The sequence below is a fragment of the Desmodus rotundus genome, chromosome X, assembly GCF_022682495.2.
Source record: "Desmodus rotundus isolate HL8 chromosome X, HLdesRot8A.1, whole genome shotgun sequence".
Lineage (NCBI taxonomy): Eukaryota > Metazoa > Chordata > Mammalia > Chiroptera > Phyllostomidae > Desmodus > Desmodus rotundus.
In genome coordinates, this window is record NC_071400.1 from 80,561,674 (window position 1) to 80,578,308 (window position 16,635).

At 40.2% G+C, this 16,635-nt stretch overlaps 1 protein-coding gene across 3 annotated transcripts in view; it reads left to right on the plus strand.

Moving 5' to 3' along the window:
• Nucleotides 1-16,635, plus strand: part of DMD (dystrophin) — a 1,965,474-nt gene that overhangs the window by 559,632 nt on the left and 1,389,207 nt on the right. For all 3 annotated transcript variants that reach the window (XM_053917632.1, XM_053917633.2, XM_053917631.1), the window contains exons 8-9: nucleotides 14,748-14,929; nucleotides 16,186-16,317. In XM_053917632.1, the coding sequence (XP_053773607.1) occupies nucleotides 14,748-14,929; nucleotides 16,186-16,317 (314 nt within the window). The remainder of the gene's footprint in view (nucleotides 1-14,747; nucleotides 14,930-16,185; nucleotides 16,318-16,635) is intronic.

A 16,635-nucleotide genomic window follows, 5' to 3' on the forward strand; every position in this document is an offset into this window, starting at 1 on the left:
GTCAATGATTGCTGAACATCTACTCTGTGAAGAGCACTGTGATGTTTTGTAGAGTCTAAGCCAAATCTTAGTAACAATGAGTGCAATAGTTTTCCCACGCCTTGAGTGTTGGCTTGATATTTTCAGTCTGAATGAAAAACGTACTAACTTTGTCATCATCCCTCACAGGCTTCTTAATTAACCTGGTAATGCTCTCTAATTTAGAAATGAATGCTTCTTTTCCTACTGTTTAAAAAATTGGATCATCTCCTAAAGCTAGAGCGGTTATACAAATGAAGTCTTACTTGTGAGAATATAATCAATAATTTAAGAAAAAATCTTTTGCAATACAGTAGGAAGCCGAGGCTCAGTCTGTTTGAACTTGTTCGGTATCACAAAAGGAGACAACCGGGATATGAACTCAGGGTTCTTTTTTCTCTTTTAATCTGACTCTCATTTACTAGTTATATGACCTTGGACAATATTCTTTACTCATAAGAGAGTGTTGAAGGGTAAATGAGAAAATATAATAGAATCCCTTGTATGTAATTGATGCTCGATGACAAGTAATGAAATATCAAACTGAATCTCTTGAACATGATTTTGGAGGGAGATAAATACCGCCTGTTTTTTGTTCTAGTGCCTTCTTGCCCTTCAGCCAGTTCTCAATTTGCAACATAAGTCTTATTGTGCATTCACTTCAATAAAGTGAAACTTTATTCCCCGCAGCCATAATTATCTGTTCATTCATTTATTTACTAATTTAACAAAGATTGATTGCCTACGATTTGGGTCAGTATGTGGTAAAACAATTTGGAGGAATTTCCTGCCCTGTGTAGTCCTCATATTATTGCAGAGGGACAAATAATAGGAAAGGGATGAATAAATAAGCATAATAATTACAGTTCATGATAAACGACGTAAAGGACATAAGTCAGTGTGAAATAATAGGGAAGGGAGTTGGCTTTTTAAAATAGGCTTTTCAAGAAGTGCATCTCTGAGGAGATGCCACATGAGCTAAAACCTAACAGATGAGCATGAATCCAAAGTGCAAAATGATGGGGAAAATGTTAACAGGTAAAGAGAAGAGCAAGTGCGAAACCCAAGAGGTGTAAAAGGGCTTGTGTTATTTCAGATAATAAAGCAAGGCCAATATATCTGAAAGGTAGTGGGCGAGAAAGAGGGAGGCTATTAGATGGCCATTAGCTAAGTGTGCAGGATTGGGTCCTGTCGTACCTCGTAGGGCATGGAAATAGTTCCGACTTATTCTAAAGAAATGAGAAGCTTTTGAAAGGTTTTAAGTATGAGGATGTGGAATTTAATTTCTGTTAAAAAGATAATGCTAGCAGTTACTTATAGAATGGATGGAAAGGCATGAAAATGGCTAGGGTGTGAATGCGATGGTCCCAGAAGGCAGGGGTCATGGTCTGGGCGAAACGATAATGGTGAGCCTGAAGATAAGTGAGTGCATGCATTTCTTTTAGAGGCAGAAAAGACAAGGCTTGTTAATGGATCAAATGAGGCAATACAGAAAAGGGGAAAATCAAGGACAGTTCCTAAGTTGACAGCCCGACACAATGCAAGAATGCTGTTGCCACATTCGGAGATGGTGGTGATTAGTCGGGAAACTAATGGCTTTGAAGGGAACCGAGAGTCTCATTTTGTCCATAAGAAATCTGAGCTATCTTCTGAGGGGAGAGGTCTCAGCTGGAGATAGGTATTTGGGAATCATTAGAATATAGGCATTATTTAAGAGAGAGAGGGAGGGAAAATTGGATGACATCACCCTAGGGAAGAGGAAGTGCATCCAGGGAAGAGTAAGTAACAGCCAGGGAGGAGCCCGATCTAATCTCTAAGTCTTTCCAAAATTTCATATCATTTAACTAAGTTGGGCCAGAAAGAGAACTGGAGGAAGTGTGGCTAGATAGGTATAAAACCTGAAAACTATAGTGATAAAGACTCGAAAAACTCAAAGCAGTTTAATAATGAAAGAGCACTGTTGGGAGCTACAGAGGGAGGTGGAGATAGAAAAACATTCATGAGACATGGCAATATTGGAGCTCTTGATGGAGCAGAGAGGCAGACGCCAGTTCTCTGGTCCAGTATCCTGAGAAGCCTTCTGAGCTCATCCTCTTTCAAATATTGACTCCACTCGTTCCCTACTCATTTTGTTATTCTCTATGGCACATGAAATCTGAGAGCCTGAGGATTTGTTTTTGCTCATTATCTATGTTTGTACTACAATCTAAGCTCCACGAAGGCAGGGGCATTGCTTTGTTCTCTGCGGTATTCCCAGTGTCTGGAACACTAACTGGCGTATACTGACACTGAGTAAATGAGCTGAATGAAGGGGGCAGGGGTAGGAAAGTAAGTGCAAGGCGCACAGCTGAAACATTGCAAATGTTTTCTTGTGAAGGGAACAGAGTAATGGAAGAGTATGGAAAAACATGCAGCCCCTTAATAGGCACTGTGGTGTGGTGGAGCGAGATCATAGAGGTTCATGAGAGCAGGCTGCTCAATATTCAGGAACTGTGCCAACGTGGTCAACTATTGGTAACTTGAAATCATCCATGATGGTAGGATTTACACCATGGAAATTGGCAAACACTACACAATGGTTATTTATCATCAGTTTGTGTACACCAGGGATTTTGTTGTAGTTGTTCTGCTTGTTTCTTGGTTTCTGTTTTTCTTCTGGAGAACCAGATTAGCATTGTACCGTAAGGGTGGATCCCGTACCATGCAGGTCCTTTGGGCTGGCCTAAAACTCAAATAGGCGTGAGATGGAGTAACGAGAAAAGTACTAAATTTAATTACATACATATAAATGGGAACCCCCACCCATGAGAGAGTCAGAGACAGAAGGGGACAATGAGCTCTTCTATGACATTCTGAGCCGCGGATGAGGTAACACCCCTTGGGGCTTCAGAGGGGAGGAAGGTCGTTAAGGGAAGCAGGGCAATAAGAAGAGCAGATGCTCAGTAATTAGAAGTTTGCTTTGCCCCATATCTATAGGTCAGAAAAGCTTATCTCTGGTAACCTGTTATTCTGGGCAAGGTCCCTAATTCAAGATTCTTCTCAGTTATTAAGGGGATGCGGGAGTTTCTCCTGAGCCCTCAGGGTCTCAGTTGCTTTGAGCTCAAAACAATCTACTTACCTCAGAAGCACATTTTGGGGTGACTCCTGAACCCCTACAGTACCAGTGTTTTTTAAAATTTGTCTTTCAAGCGGGAGTTAACAAAGTGTGTTTGTAGGCTGAGGAAAGATCGCCAAGTCAGTAGAGAACAAGTGAAACATGCAAGTGGAGAGTTTCCGTAACTGGAATGGGGACACTTTGGTTGCACGAGCAGGGCAGAACATGTGGATGGGTGTGGGTGTCAGCAGATGGGATTTGTGGTGAGAAGATGGAGTTTCTTCTGATGGCTAAGATCCAAAGACCGTGCATAGGATCATAGAAAAATGATCTTGTTCTCTCTCACAAGTGACCTTGTTCTTTTATTTTATTATTTAATTTCTCCATTACAGTTTCCATTCAGTATGAGTCTGTATTAGTTTCAGATGTAGAGTGTAGTGGCGAGAGAATCCTGTACTTTTACAGGGTGGTTCCCCCTGATATTTCCTTGTACCCAGCTGGCCGCATACAGAGTTATCGCACTATTACTGACTCTTATTCTCTGTGCTGTACTCTACATGTCTGTGACTCTTCGGTACCTGCCAATTTGTACTTCTCCATTCCTTCACCTTTTCCTCCCGGCCCCTCAAGCCCTCTCCCCTCTGTCAGCTATGAGTTTGCTCTCTATAACTATGACTCTCTTTTTATTTCATTTGTTTATTTTGTTCTGTAGGTCCCACATGTAAGTCTGACTTAGCTATGTTCTGTCCCACCATACACTTCCACTTGCGCAGTATTTTTTTCAACACACATAAACATACCAAATTCTGTGCAACACAATATCCTCTATCCCTATCGAGCATATGTAAAATTTCTGTGAAAATTATCCACTTATGTTCTGTGCTTTTTTAACGTCGTTGATTTTATGTTCCTGTGTAAAAAGTTGCTCTTACCATTCGTTCAGTATTTGCTTATTTTGCGATTTTTTGGGTGCTTATTCCCTTTTTCCACTTGTACTTTTCTCCATCATTGCGTCACATTTGGTTACGTTCACTTTCGTGAGGTTCTGATTTACACTTTTCATATCAAAAGCTCTTTATCATTGATTTGTGTGTACAATTACATTGGGAACCCCCACTTACATTGGTGGAAGTTACAAACCCCAAACTCATACCCGAATGAAATTTCAATAGCACTGTCCAAAGCAGAATGGGTCACATTCAAGTTTGCCCCTTGCGTGTGTGTGCTTCGTCAGGCTGCCTCGGCTAGTGCTTGGAAACTCCACTTAGAAACTCCATGCTCTTTGGCCACTGTGTCCAGTTTCCATGTAGAATACTGCAGAAGTAGGGATTACATCACGGAAACCTCTTCCGCCATCAGTTACCCTGCAGTTAGTGAGGTTTGTTTGTGATGGTGTCTCGCTAAACACTACAGCCGTCCTTCCGACGCTGCAGATGGCACCCGGCGCTACCGTGAGACCGCCCATCATATGTGACGTGATGCCGGCATCACTCCTCCGCAATAAATGTTTTACTTATGAATATTTATTTATGAATGCCTGAGAGGTTCACCTCTGGGTTGTTTGTCTCCAGGATTGCCCCATAGTCCACCAATTTCTACCACAGGCATTAAGAGATGGAGCCATTCTAATTACAAAAATGATTCTTTCTCTAGTGAATGGATACCATCTCTTATACATGTTAGGCAGCCCACAGATACTTGGCGAGTGTATAAATGTAGGCAAACTCACCGATTGTAAGCATGCACCCGTTGGAAACAACCATGACAAATGATAGATACCGTATATTGAGAGTTTAGTCTGTGTCTTCATTTTCTCTGTCATGCACCATTGCTAGCTATTTGTGGGATATTAAAGTGACTCATTTTACAGATAGAAACTGGGCCATAGGGACACTGATTTTTATCACAGTCTCTTACCTATAAGGGGCAGAGCCATGATTTGCTGAAGTTATGTTTGATTCAACAAGTTAAGGTCTTTGATATGGAAATAGATACATTTGGATAATATTTGTTATAAAAATGATCGTTCTTATACACAGTTTCTGCCTTGAGCTCTTATTGTTGAGAGATGTACCTTGGGACAGCCTTTCCACCGTCAGGGATATTTCCAAATCCCAACACATCCAGGAAAGCCCCATAACTAACAAATGAAATGAGTCCATTCTGACTTCATTGTTTATCAACTGTCACCTCTAACTCTGTAGAGAATGAAGAGGCAGAAATAGAATCTTTTGTATTAGTAGAGAAGATGCGGTGCGGGGTTACTTAGAAAACATACGGCGCTTTTTCTAGCAGTAGGATGAAAAAGCCAATTTGGTTAGATCAAAAGCGAAGCACAAAAACAGCAGGTGACAATTACAGAAGCAGAGTTAAATGTCACTGAGCCAAAATACTTCCCTCTCAAATGGCAACGCCAATACTTCTTCCCACAATAAGCATGTAGAGAGAATTGTAAGAAAGTACAAGTGTTTTTCTATCAAAAGTCTCCCACACTGACCGGCTAACTGCCATTTGTTAGGCCAAGCTTGCTTCTGCTCTCCTGCTCGTAGGGAACATGTACTGTGGAGTTGTTCAGAGGGTTTAAAATGGCCAGGAATATTTTTGAAAATGAAATATATTTTAATGGGGTACAAATTCAATGAGTAGCTGGAGAAGAGAATGATGCAAATTAGTTGCATTTGGAATTGGGAATTTAAACATAGAACACTTCACTTGGGTTTGCTGCACACAGAAGACATTTGATGTTCAGTTTAAAAAATCTTTCCATTTATTTGAAACTTGTGAAGTCAGAATTGGTGGTGAGATTCCATTTAATTGACTTTTACCCACAGGCTTCTCCGTGTATTTGTTCTCAGGCACTATGAGAATGTTTCGTATTAACACTACTCCTATTTAATCCCCACCTCAAAAAAAAAAAAAAGCTAGCAAAGATAGTGCATTTGTGGAGACAATTTTTTATGCAGTAAAGCAAAGAAAAACTAGAGCACAGGCGGCAAACACAAGGCCCATGGGCCGAACCCGGCCCTCCACCTTGATTTCTCCGGCCCTGTACCTTGTTTTTACCCGGTGGCAGCGCCGAGCTCTCACTTAACAGTTAAGGAGTAGTTACATGTATACAGTCCTAAATTACATTCGGCCCTTTGAAGGCAACCTTGAGGCTGGTGTGCGCCACCTGCCTCCCCACCCTGGGAAAATGAGTTTGACACCCGTGAACTAGATGAATGGGGTAGATTGGCAAGTGGTGAATTGAGGATTTTGAAATTATTTATTTGTAATTTTCTTTCCCTATTAATATCGAAGTTGCATGAGAACAGCTCTGTGGGCTCATTGATTCACCACTGTATCCTCACAGACTAGGACACAGCCTGGCACAAACACTAATCCATCAACGTTTGTTAACTATATGTTCAGTGTCTCATATTGTCAATCTGATACTTTTTGGAATCCATAACACTAGCTTTATTTGTTTATTGGATTGACTGCATGGTATTTCTTTGCATACACACATATGACCTAGTCTGGTTAATGGCCAGAGAGTCGAACTAGTTGTTATGGTATCTGAAGTCTCCTGTAAGCACCGGCTTTGCTCTTGTTTTTCTCTGTTAGGCCCTAGGTAAGCATCATGTATTTTTAGCACTGTTTTCTGCTTGTATCGCGATGACAGTTACAGCTTTCTGCTGTCTACACCATAGGCATCTTGCCTGGAATAATTGGATGTTTGCAAGATAAAATTGTTCAGTATTTCTTGTGGATCAATAAATGATATTGTTTTTATAATTAATCTTGCCATGAAACTGAATCATCTTTATAACACAAATTATTTTCATTACTATATTTTATAGTCCTTTAATGGGAAGCATTGTTATTGGATGATAAAAGCAAGTGGATCTGTGAATGAAATACTAAAATTATGGACTGGCTTAATTAAGAAGTACTTAACTTAGTGTAGGCAGAACACGTCTTGTGGAATATTAGAGAATTTAACTTGAGGGGACCCGTGCAAGTTAGTTTTTACTAGAAGGCTCTGCATCCAATGTGTAACTTGTAAATGGAAAATGCGTATATGTAGAATGTAGTGCTGGATGAACCATATCAAAATTGAAAACAACAATCTAATGCTTTAATGAATGAGTCCATTGCTACGATATTGCCTGCAATTTACAAACTCTAGTGCTTAGAGAGCTGATACATAATGTCTTCATTTGTAAACCTCAAATGATAATCCAGTTTGCTTCCAGCCGTAAGTTCATTAGAACTTCACATCTGTATTTGTTTATTTTAGGAAAAACGAGGTTTTTTTATGTCCACACGGACATATTCACGTTTTTGTATTTACAGCTCTCTGACCGCGTCTGGTTTGTGAGAACAAATCTCTGCTTCCCAGTTCACCCGTTTCCCCTTCTCTTACAAACAGGGAATGTAGCTATCTTTATTGTCTTTGTTCCTGATACACATTCCATGGGAAATGATCCAGGACTATTCTGATCATGGTTTCTAAATGACATTCTTTTTAACTTTTTAAATAAAACTCCTAAAAGGCTGACCAAACTTTGCTGACCAAACTTTCTCAGTGCACATCGCTGTGTACATCTTTGAAATCCGGCGTTTTTCTGATCACACATGGTATGCATTGTAATCCAGTATTTCAGTGCCTGCCTTTCTCCTGGCAGCAGACTGACCTGAGGTTTAGACAGTGGATCCTCTTGTTTAGATTTCCCAGAGGTGTTTCAAGGCTGTGCCTGGCAGCTGGCTAATCAGACTTTCTGGAGGTTGATTGCCCAAGATAAGAATGGTTTTGTTGAAGGCTCCAGTTTCCTAACAAACTCATTTGCATTGAATTTTCTTTTTTGCAGTGGGAGAAATACCGAAAGAAAACTGTGTAACTTTAGTTTTATTGTTTCTTTTCTACCTTTACAGATGTTTTTATTGTAACATAGACTATAAATCTGATTATAAAATTAGTGAATGCTGAATACAAAGTGTGGGAAATACAGATAGGACAGAGGAAAACAAGAAAATTATTTTTAATCTCACCGGCATACCCATTTCCCTAATCTCCTGAAGTAAGTTTCTGTAGTGTTTTCCATAAAATTATTGTATTCTACCGAAATTACACCACCCTGCTCTTTTTTAAAAGATTTTATTTATTTTTAGAGAGAGGGGAAGGGAGGGACAAAGAGAGGGAGAAAAACGTCTGCATGCAAGAGATTCATCCACTGGTTGGCTCTTGCATGCCCCTTACTTGGGATCTGGCCTGCCACCCAGGCATGTGCTCTGACTGGGAATCGAACCAGTGACCTTTCCGTTCTCAGGCCGGCACTCAATCTACTGAACCACACCAGCCAGGACTCCATCCTGCTGTTTCGTTGTTACATTATAAAGAATTTATTTTCAGATATTGTCAAGTATCCTTCAAAAGCAACATTTTGAAAGGCTTTGTAATCTTCATATACAATTATGTAGTTGCATTCCATCATTTCTATTCTCTAAATATCAAGCCATTTGGAATAGTCTGCTTTCTTTCCTTTTTTTTTTTTTGTATGATAAATAACTTTTTTGGTATTGTAAGTAGGGCTTACATTTCACATAAATTATATACACCTTTATTTAAATTCCTGATTATTTCCTGGTAGTAGCTTCCTAGAAGCAAAATTACTGGGTCATCAAATATGCCATTTTTAGGGATTTAGTAGACATTGCCAAAACAGTTTCCATAAATTTGGAACTCACTGGTAGCTCTTCTAGCAGCGTGGGAGTTTGGCCAAATCACTGAAGCCTCTGCAACGCTGACTGTTATCCTTTTATCATTCTTCGATAATTTACTAGGCAAAGGAATGTAATTAAAAAGCCACGTCTTTATTCAGTTTGCATTTCTTTGATTACTACGGAAGTTGCATTTTTTATGTGTACTCACTCTTGTCATACCTCACTTGTTAGTTACAGAAATCTCTGCTCCAACAGAGAACATAGATGATGGTCGGTGATGGAACCCCTTGGCAGGGTCACCATTTGGATAATGACTTTGAGATTCTCGGTTTTCAAACTGCACTCAGATAGCCTTCTCTGAAAGAAGGAAGGCGAGGTACCAAGATGTATGACGCACTTGGCCGGCTTCTGATTCCAATTCTGACTAGCTTTGGGAATGGCCACCAAACGACTGTGAGCTTCGGTCTCCTCATTTGAAAGACAATGCGATTTCACTAAATGATTTATTTGTTCCATTATAGCCCTTACTGTCAAAATTCTGACTGGTGGAGAAACACTCATCAGAATCAGTGTTCTTGTTCGTAAAATAACATAGTCTAACAGTATTATGAATTGTCAACATTTTCAGAGGGCTTTAAAGATTAGATCGGAAATTATTAATTTACACTTTTGTGGCAACGAACCCATAATATAGTAGGGTGTCAGTGCAAAGGTTACTTTCATGTCATTGTAAGTTCTTATTTTGGGGATATGGTCACTTTCACTTCATACATTTTAATGTCCTAATGCTGAAAAATGTAAATAGCCCATCATCCTCACCTTCCTCAACTGCTGCAGTACTCATTGTCTGTACACTATTTTGTTAGTCAGTTGCTGTCTCACACAACTCTTATCAGTTTCTATGGCTTCTTTTACTCCCTTTATTCAGTTTCTTAACAAGTGTTTAGGCTCACGGAGTCCCAGTCATTGGCCTTGGTACAATTACCATAAGTGAGGGCTACCCCCAAGTCATGAAATTTCTTTTGATTCCTAGTGTAATGTACACTTCATCATTATCTGTTGTATGGCTCACCCACTGAATACTCATAATGTAAAGGCTAAGCATATTCTACGACAGGCAAAATTGTTTTGCAACTCTGTAACAAATGATGGTTGGCCTTTCGTTCCAAGCAGTTTCTTCTAGCTTCCGGTCGATCGTATTAGTGTTCTGTTGCAACTGCGTCTATTTTTTCATTAATAACACAAAGAAGAAAAGTTGCAAGATAGCAACAATATCAAGGTTTAATAAAATGTACAGTCTTTTTCTACACATTATTATTCCATTTGCCCTTCACAACGCCATGGTGAGATTGGGGCTTTGATTTTTATTTCACAGATAAGGAAAGAAAAGTAAATGATGTTAAAGAGATTTCTTTACGGTTATAAATATTTATGTACAGATTGTTACAAACCCCAATTTTTAGGTTGAGGATTGCTAATTCTTTCACTGCCTCACACTCTCCTCTAATAAATCCCCATTAATAAGTTTAAATTTACAAGTGAATTTCATCACTTGAATGTTATCAAGTGATGAAACTACTATTCAATATTTGAAGCGAAAACACAAAGCTGAGTTTACTGCTCATTTAAATAGGAAGAAATTATGCTGGTCAACTCCAGTCTCTTAAAATAGAGTGTGCTTAAGTTTGGGGGGAAACCCAGAGGGTAAGAGGTGTGTGAATATTCAGAGTAGTAGGTTGATGTCACCTGTAGAAGCATGGTTGGTTGCTCAGGTGAGACCATTGTTACTGGGTTTGTAGCAGGCAGACAGGTACAAGCAGGGTAGGAACATAGGGCAAGTACGGAATTTCACCAGGGCAGAAAGCCCTCGGATGCCTAGCAATGGACAGTTGCAGGGTGGGACATTTCCTCCCCTAGCATATCGCTGGTCATGTGGTAGGCCCCCTCAGTGGAGGAACAAGGGGGCCGGAGAATAATAGCCTCACACGACTCCCATACAGACCCTTGCACAAGCACTTCCTTAAGCATTAAGACATCAGGACAATGAGGCGCTGATCCGTATGAAGTAATCTTATGAACAAAGCCTCAGGTCTGCTGACCACAGAGTCAGAGTTTTGGTCAAACTAGATGTACTGTCTAGGCCTCCGTTGTGTTTCGGCTCCAGGCCCAGAAAAGCAGCAAGGCCAGGCTGTGATGACTAATGACCCCTGCCCTGGCACCAACCAATCAGTAGAGACCATGACTCAGAAAAGACACACACGGAAAGCTGATGAGTATTCCATTGAGATCCTCATCAGGGATCTCCCCTAAGACCCCAGCCTTTAGAGAGTAGATACAAACTCTCAAGACAGAGGACCCAGCATGTGCTCTCTCTCTGGAGCACGCCTGCGCCTTTCCCCTCTGTCCATCCCCCAGGCGCATTCTCTCTGCCTTTCTTCCTCCTAAGCTCCAAGGGCCCTTCTTTTGCCTCTGTAACTTGTTTCCCAAGCCCACACAGCCCAGCCGGCTCACTTCTTCCACAGCTCACCTCTTCTACCTCTGTGACTTTTGCTCATATTTCAGTCTTGGCTCTGGATTATTTTCTAGGCAGAACTCAAGTACAGAGGTTGCTGCACTGAGGTCCAGCTCGGCTGGTAACACCTGGTGCTGTTTTGCTGCTAACAGGCTTGCATCACAATTTTGTTCATGGGAGTGCATTCCCTCCTGACTGACGGACTTTCAGAAGGGAGGGGTTGCCACTTGGGGAAGCGTGATCAAGGCCATGTAGGCAGGTCATTGTTTAATTGATTGAATGAGACTGAAAGTCATGCTGGTGGCTACTCATTCCCATGGCTACAGAACAGCAGTGTTTTTGCCTGCATTCCTCCTCCCCCATTTTATCCTCAATTTGTTCATCTTTGTACCCTCAGGGCATAGGACAGAATTTTGTATCCGGGTATTTCCAAAGACTTGGGAGTGATTTGAAAATTAAATGAAGTCGTTTTGGACCTGCCTCAGCGTTTCCGTCATGCCTGCCCTTGTTTCCATTACACAGCCCGTTGCAGTTCTCCAGCACTTCCTGTCTGGCTTGGATCCTAGCCTGCCGTTTTCCTCCATGGATCCGTCCTGCACTCAGCAGTTGCACTTTATGAAAAATCTAATGGTGTCACATGCTTGCTCAAAAGTAGTTACTCTCCAACCTACTGAACTAAGGCCATTTTTTTTTACTTCGCTGTCGATGATCTCTCAACGTTCCACCTGTGATCTTCCGCTGTTATCTTATTATTCGCTCTCTTCCTCTTTGTGGCTACGACATCCGACATCGGGAGGGCCAGCTCTAATCTGTCTGAAGCTCTGCTCTTTGGCTCATGCTTTTCCACTGCCTGCAAAACCATTTCTCATTTAAAAGAAAATTTCCCACTCATGAAATTCTATACGTACTGATTTGGGTTTCCTGTGCATAAAGAATTTTCTGGAACCCCAATAACATACAATTTCTTCCTTTTTCTGAACATGCTAAAGCACTAATTGTATCAATTGGAGAAACGCATTTTACATTCTGTTCAGCAATGCAATTATTTTGTACTTTTCTTCTTCATTACTTATTTTATTAGTCCAGACTCTGAGAAGAATCCATGCATTCTCTGTCTTGTTAATCTCCTGGATAATGTCTCAAAATATCTTCTCTTTAGTAAATATGTGTTCAAGAACTTTAAAATCTTTTAGAATGTCTAAATTCCTTTTTTTAAAATAAAAAAATATTGGGTTCTACCTATTGCTACAGCTGAATCGCACACACCCTCAGAGGTAGGATGGTAATAAATCGGGGCAAAAATGTCAGTGTGGTCAAATAGTGCCTACGTATTACAATGATTGACATTTATGACTATTTGCTTTCATGCACAAGGTGTTTTACGCACTTACGATGTATTATAATTTTAGACTTTTGCTTGGGGCAATATAAATAATGCTTGACCTACTTTTGCCTTTATTTTTATAGTCATGGTATCTATTTGAAGCTGAACATAGGCACATGCCTGCATATAATGTAGCAGTAAATAGTCTTGGATCAACCTTCTCTAATTTGGTGCCTTTCTCCCAGCACGGTTTTATTTAATGCGTGGACAAACAGAATTCTAAATTATGTTCATCACCCATAAAACTGACTAGTTACTAGAGACAAGGCAGGAACCATTCTGCAGTTTGAAACTATGGTGAAGTACAATGGGCACTTGGAAAACAATGACCAAAGGAAAGGGAGAGTTTAGGCTTCAGAATTGCAAAGCTAAGTTAGTGAGACTTCTTTAGAAAGGCCCCTGTCATGCACAACATAGTTTTTAGCTCTCCCATAAAAAATGCTTGCAAAAAGTTACCTTCCCTCTCTGTTGGTTAATAATTGAATTATAATAAAGAGCAGAGAACATGTATAACTTTGTACTTCTCAGCCTCGTCCGTTTAAGTGTCCAGTAAGTGTCTTTTGAAAAAACGAAAAACGAGTGAAACGGTGAAATGGTAGATGGTGTAAGAGTCTGCTTCCCTGTAATTTTTTTGACCCTATTACTCGCAGTGCAGTCTCCAAGCTCACAGCTTCAGCCTCACCTGGGGACTTGTTGGAAATGCAGAGCCTCGGGCTCCATCCCTGATCTACCGAATCCGATTCTGGTTTTAAAAAAAGTCCCCAGGTGATTCATGTGCACATTAAAAATTGAGAACTACTGTGTTATACTATGGATAGGAGCAGACCAAGGAACATTAGTTAACTTTTCCCTCCTGTGTAACTCTTTTAAAAAATACTTTAAAAATAGTTGTTCTGATTAATCATGTTCCGGCTACTTGTGAAGGGATGGACTAAGGGACCTCTTCAACCTCCTCTTACGCTAGTGGACTTGAAACTTTTTCCTCATAATCAGAACACCTGTCCACAATATACACACTTAATTGAAGACAGGTTTTTTAATGCTGGCTAAGCTAAGATAAACTTATGGCAGGAAAAATTCCTGGCCTATTGCTGTAAAGTTGAGTTGGCCTCCTACTAGGATTTATGTTTTAACACTTCCGGGTTTAATGATACACTTCACATAAAGGGTTATTTTTACATCTTAGTTCCCTGGAATGAGCTCAGTGGATAAATTGGAATGCCAAGTAACAAAAGGACCTTTTGAAGGAGCTTCCACTTTACTGTGTGTGTTATTACAAATTATTATTGACTTTAAATTCTAGGTTTCTTTCATTCCCTGGATGTAGCAAAGGACATGATGTCAGATCAACTTTCTGTGAAGGACTTTTAAATTTATATCTGTAGCCTGAGGAGGCAAGCAGCATCTGGCCTTAACAGATGAGCCATCATGTAAACAAGTATTTTTAATATACTTAAGGAATATTACAAATCATTATACATATGGTATGTAATTGCTTTATTTTTACTGTGAAAATACATGGTTCATTTCAACACAGAGATGTATTTTGCCCTTTACATACTTAAACCAGCACAAATTTGATTAGGAGGGGTAAGCTTTCTTTACTGGAAGCCGAAGCATTAAGCTCTTTTGTGTAATTGCTTAATTACCAATGCACCATTTTAATTGACATGTTAATATAACTTTCCATGGCAAGGAAGATGTAATCTTTTATTTTTGTTTCTTATCTTATGAGAACCGCTCTGTGAGATGGGCTAGCCTGGCAATTTGACTTCGGAAAAAGTACTTGGGAATGAAGTTTTTATGTGAGTGAGGAAAAGAAATGAACTTCAGTGCTCATCTCATTGGTCTGCCAAATTGGAAGGGCATTTTGGGCCTCATTATCATGTTCTAATTAGTCTCTGGAGGATATTCCCGGACAATGGAGTGCTCATTAATCTGTCTTCTTCCTGTGACATTGATTTGTTCATTCCCCTTTTAGAGACGCAAAGATAGAAACCCAAATTTGACGTGCGGTGTTAATGTGCTTACAGATGTTGCCACCACTTACCCAGATAAGAAGTCCATCTTAATGTACATCACATCACTCTTTCAAGTTTTGCCTCAACAAGTGAGCCTCGAAGCCATCCAGGAAGTGGAGACGTTGCCCAGGCCATCCAGAGTTACCAGAGAGGAGCATTTCCAGTTACACCATCAAATGCACTATTCTCAACAGGTAAAGTGTCGAAAGGGCAACTAATGTCAAAGATGTTTTTTCTTTTATGTGCATTTTTTGGCATCATATACATATACATACCAGCATATAAATCTATTATATTTATGGATATATACACACATATACATATGCATGGCATAGTGTGTTTATATATATACACATGTATTATCTGTACACATAGCATAATATATGTGTGCATGTGTGTATATATTCTATGGGGGGTGTGTGTGTGTGTGTGTGTGTGTATATATAGAGAGAGAGAGAGGGAGAGAGACTAACTGTAAACCTTTAAAATTTTATCTGATATTGGGGACTATAATATTGTTTTTAAAAAACATTGTTAAAATACTCTGCTATTGATAGGCATAATATTATGCAAATATGGAACCCAGCATATATTTTATTTTCATTGTGTAAAATGAAATAACAGATAGGCTCATATACACATTACATTTTTCCTCAACTAGAGCAGAGAGCAAAGAATTAGAGCAAGAATGAAGGCAAGTACTCTATTGAATAATATTTTCTTCTTTTTAGTGGCAACCTGTTGATGTATTAGCACATTTTGATTGTTCCAGGTGCCATTTTTGCTCAGATAAATTAGTTTAAAGAGTTCAAGTAAAAATTAAATGGAGACTACATATGAGAAAGATTTTTATTGTATTATTGTACAGAATCCTGTGGGATTCTTCCATTACACGGCTTGTCCTGGCTCCCAGCGGTGGGTGTTCGGAGTGTTTTCTTGTATTTCTCTGACACAAACAAAGATGAAAAAGCTGTTATCTAAATTTCTGCTGAAGGCATGGAAAGCGCTTAGGCCTAATTTTCTCACCCTACTGAGCTAGCTCTATATTTAGTTTATGAACGCTTCAGTCCTTTCCAGGGTATTGACCTGATGCATTCTGGTGGTGTTTGCTTTGGGTTCAGAGAAAATTGCTTTTGGATGCCTGTTTCTGCTCGTTTGAAGAGCATCATCCCCTATTTGTGCTTGAGTCGTGTCAGTATGGAATCCTTATGGTTAAATCCCACCCTCCTATCTGCTCTGATGACCTGCCCTCCAACACGAAGTTGAACACCACGATGCTTGGAGCGCATCCGCTCCTGATGGCGATTTGTAGGTGTTTAACCACTAAACTTCTCATCTCACTGTTTCCACGTAATGTTGGTTTTTCTAGGTCTGGGCAAGCAGTCTTTTCAGGGTTACTGATGAGGTCTCCTCCTTCTCTCTGCCCCCCTCCCCCAATCCCTTTGTGCAGATCACGGTCAGTCTAGCACAGGGCTATGAACGGACTCCTGCTTCTCCTAAGCCTCGGTTCAAGAGCTACGCCTACACACAGGCCGCTTATGTCGCCTCCTCCGACCCCACGCGGAGCCCGGCTCCTCCACAGGTCTGTCACCATTTCCTCTCTGCTCTACCCGCCAAACAATTTCTGCATCCCAGTAGGAGTCGGTGCTCACACAGGATGCCGTTTTGTTATTGTGACTTCTCTAGGTTTTTCTTCTCCTTTGTCCTTTTCTCAAATTTTCAGTTACACTTGACATACGAGATTATATTAGTTTCAGGAGTACAACATAGTCATCAGACATATACCTTAGGAAGTGCCGTAGGTTTAATATATGTTGATTCTTCATGAATGTGGAGTCTCATAGTAGTGATTTGTACTTTCACTATGTAACTACCTGTTAAGGTCCTCTCTTACAAAGGC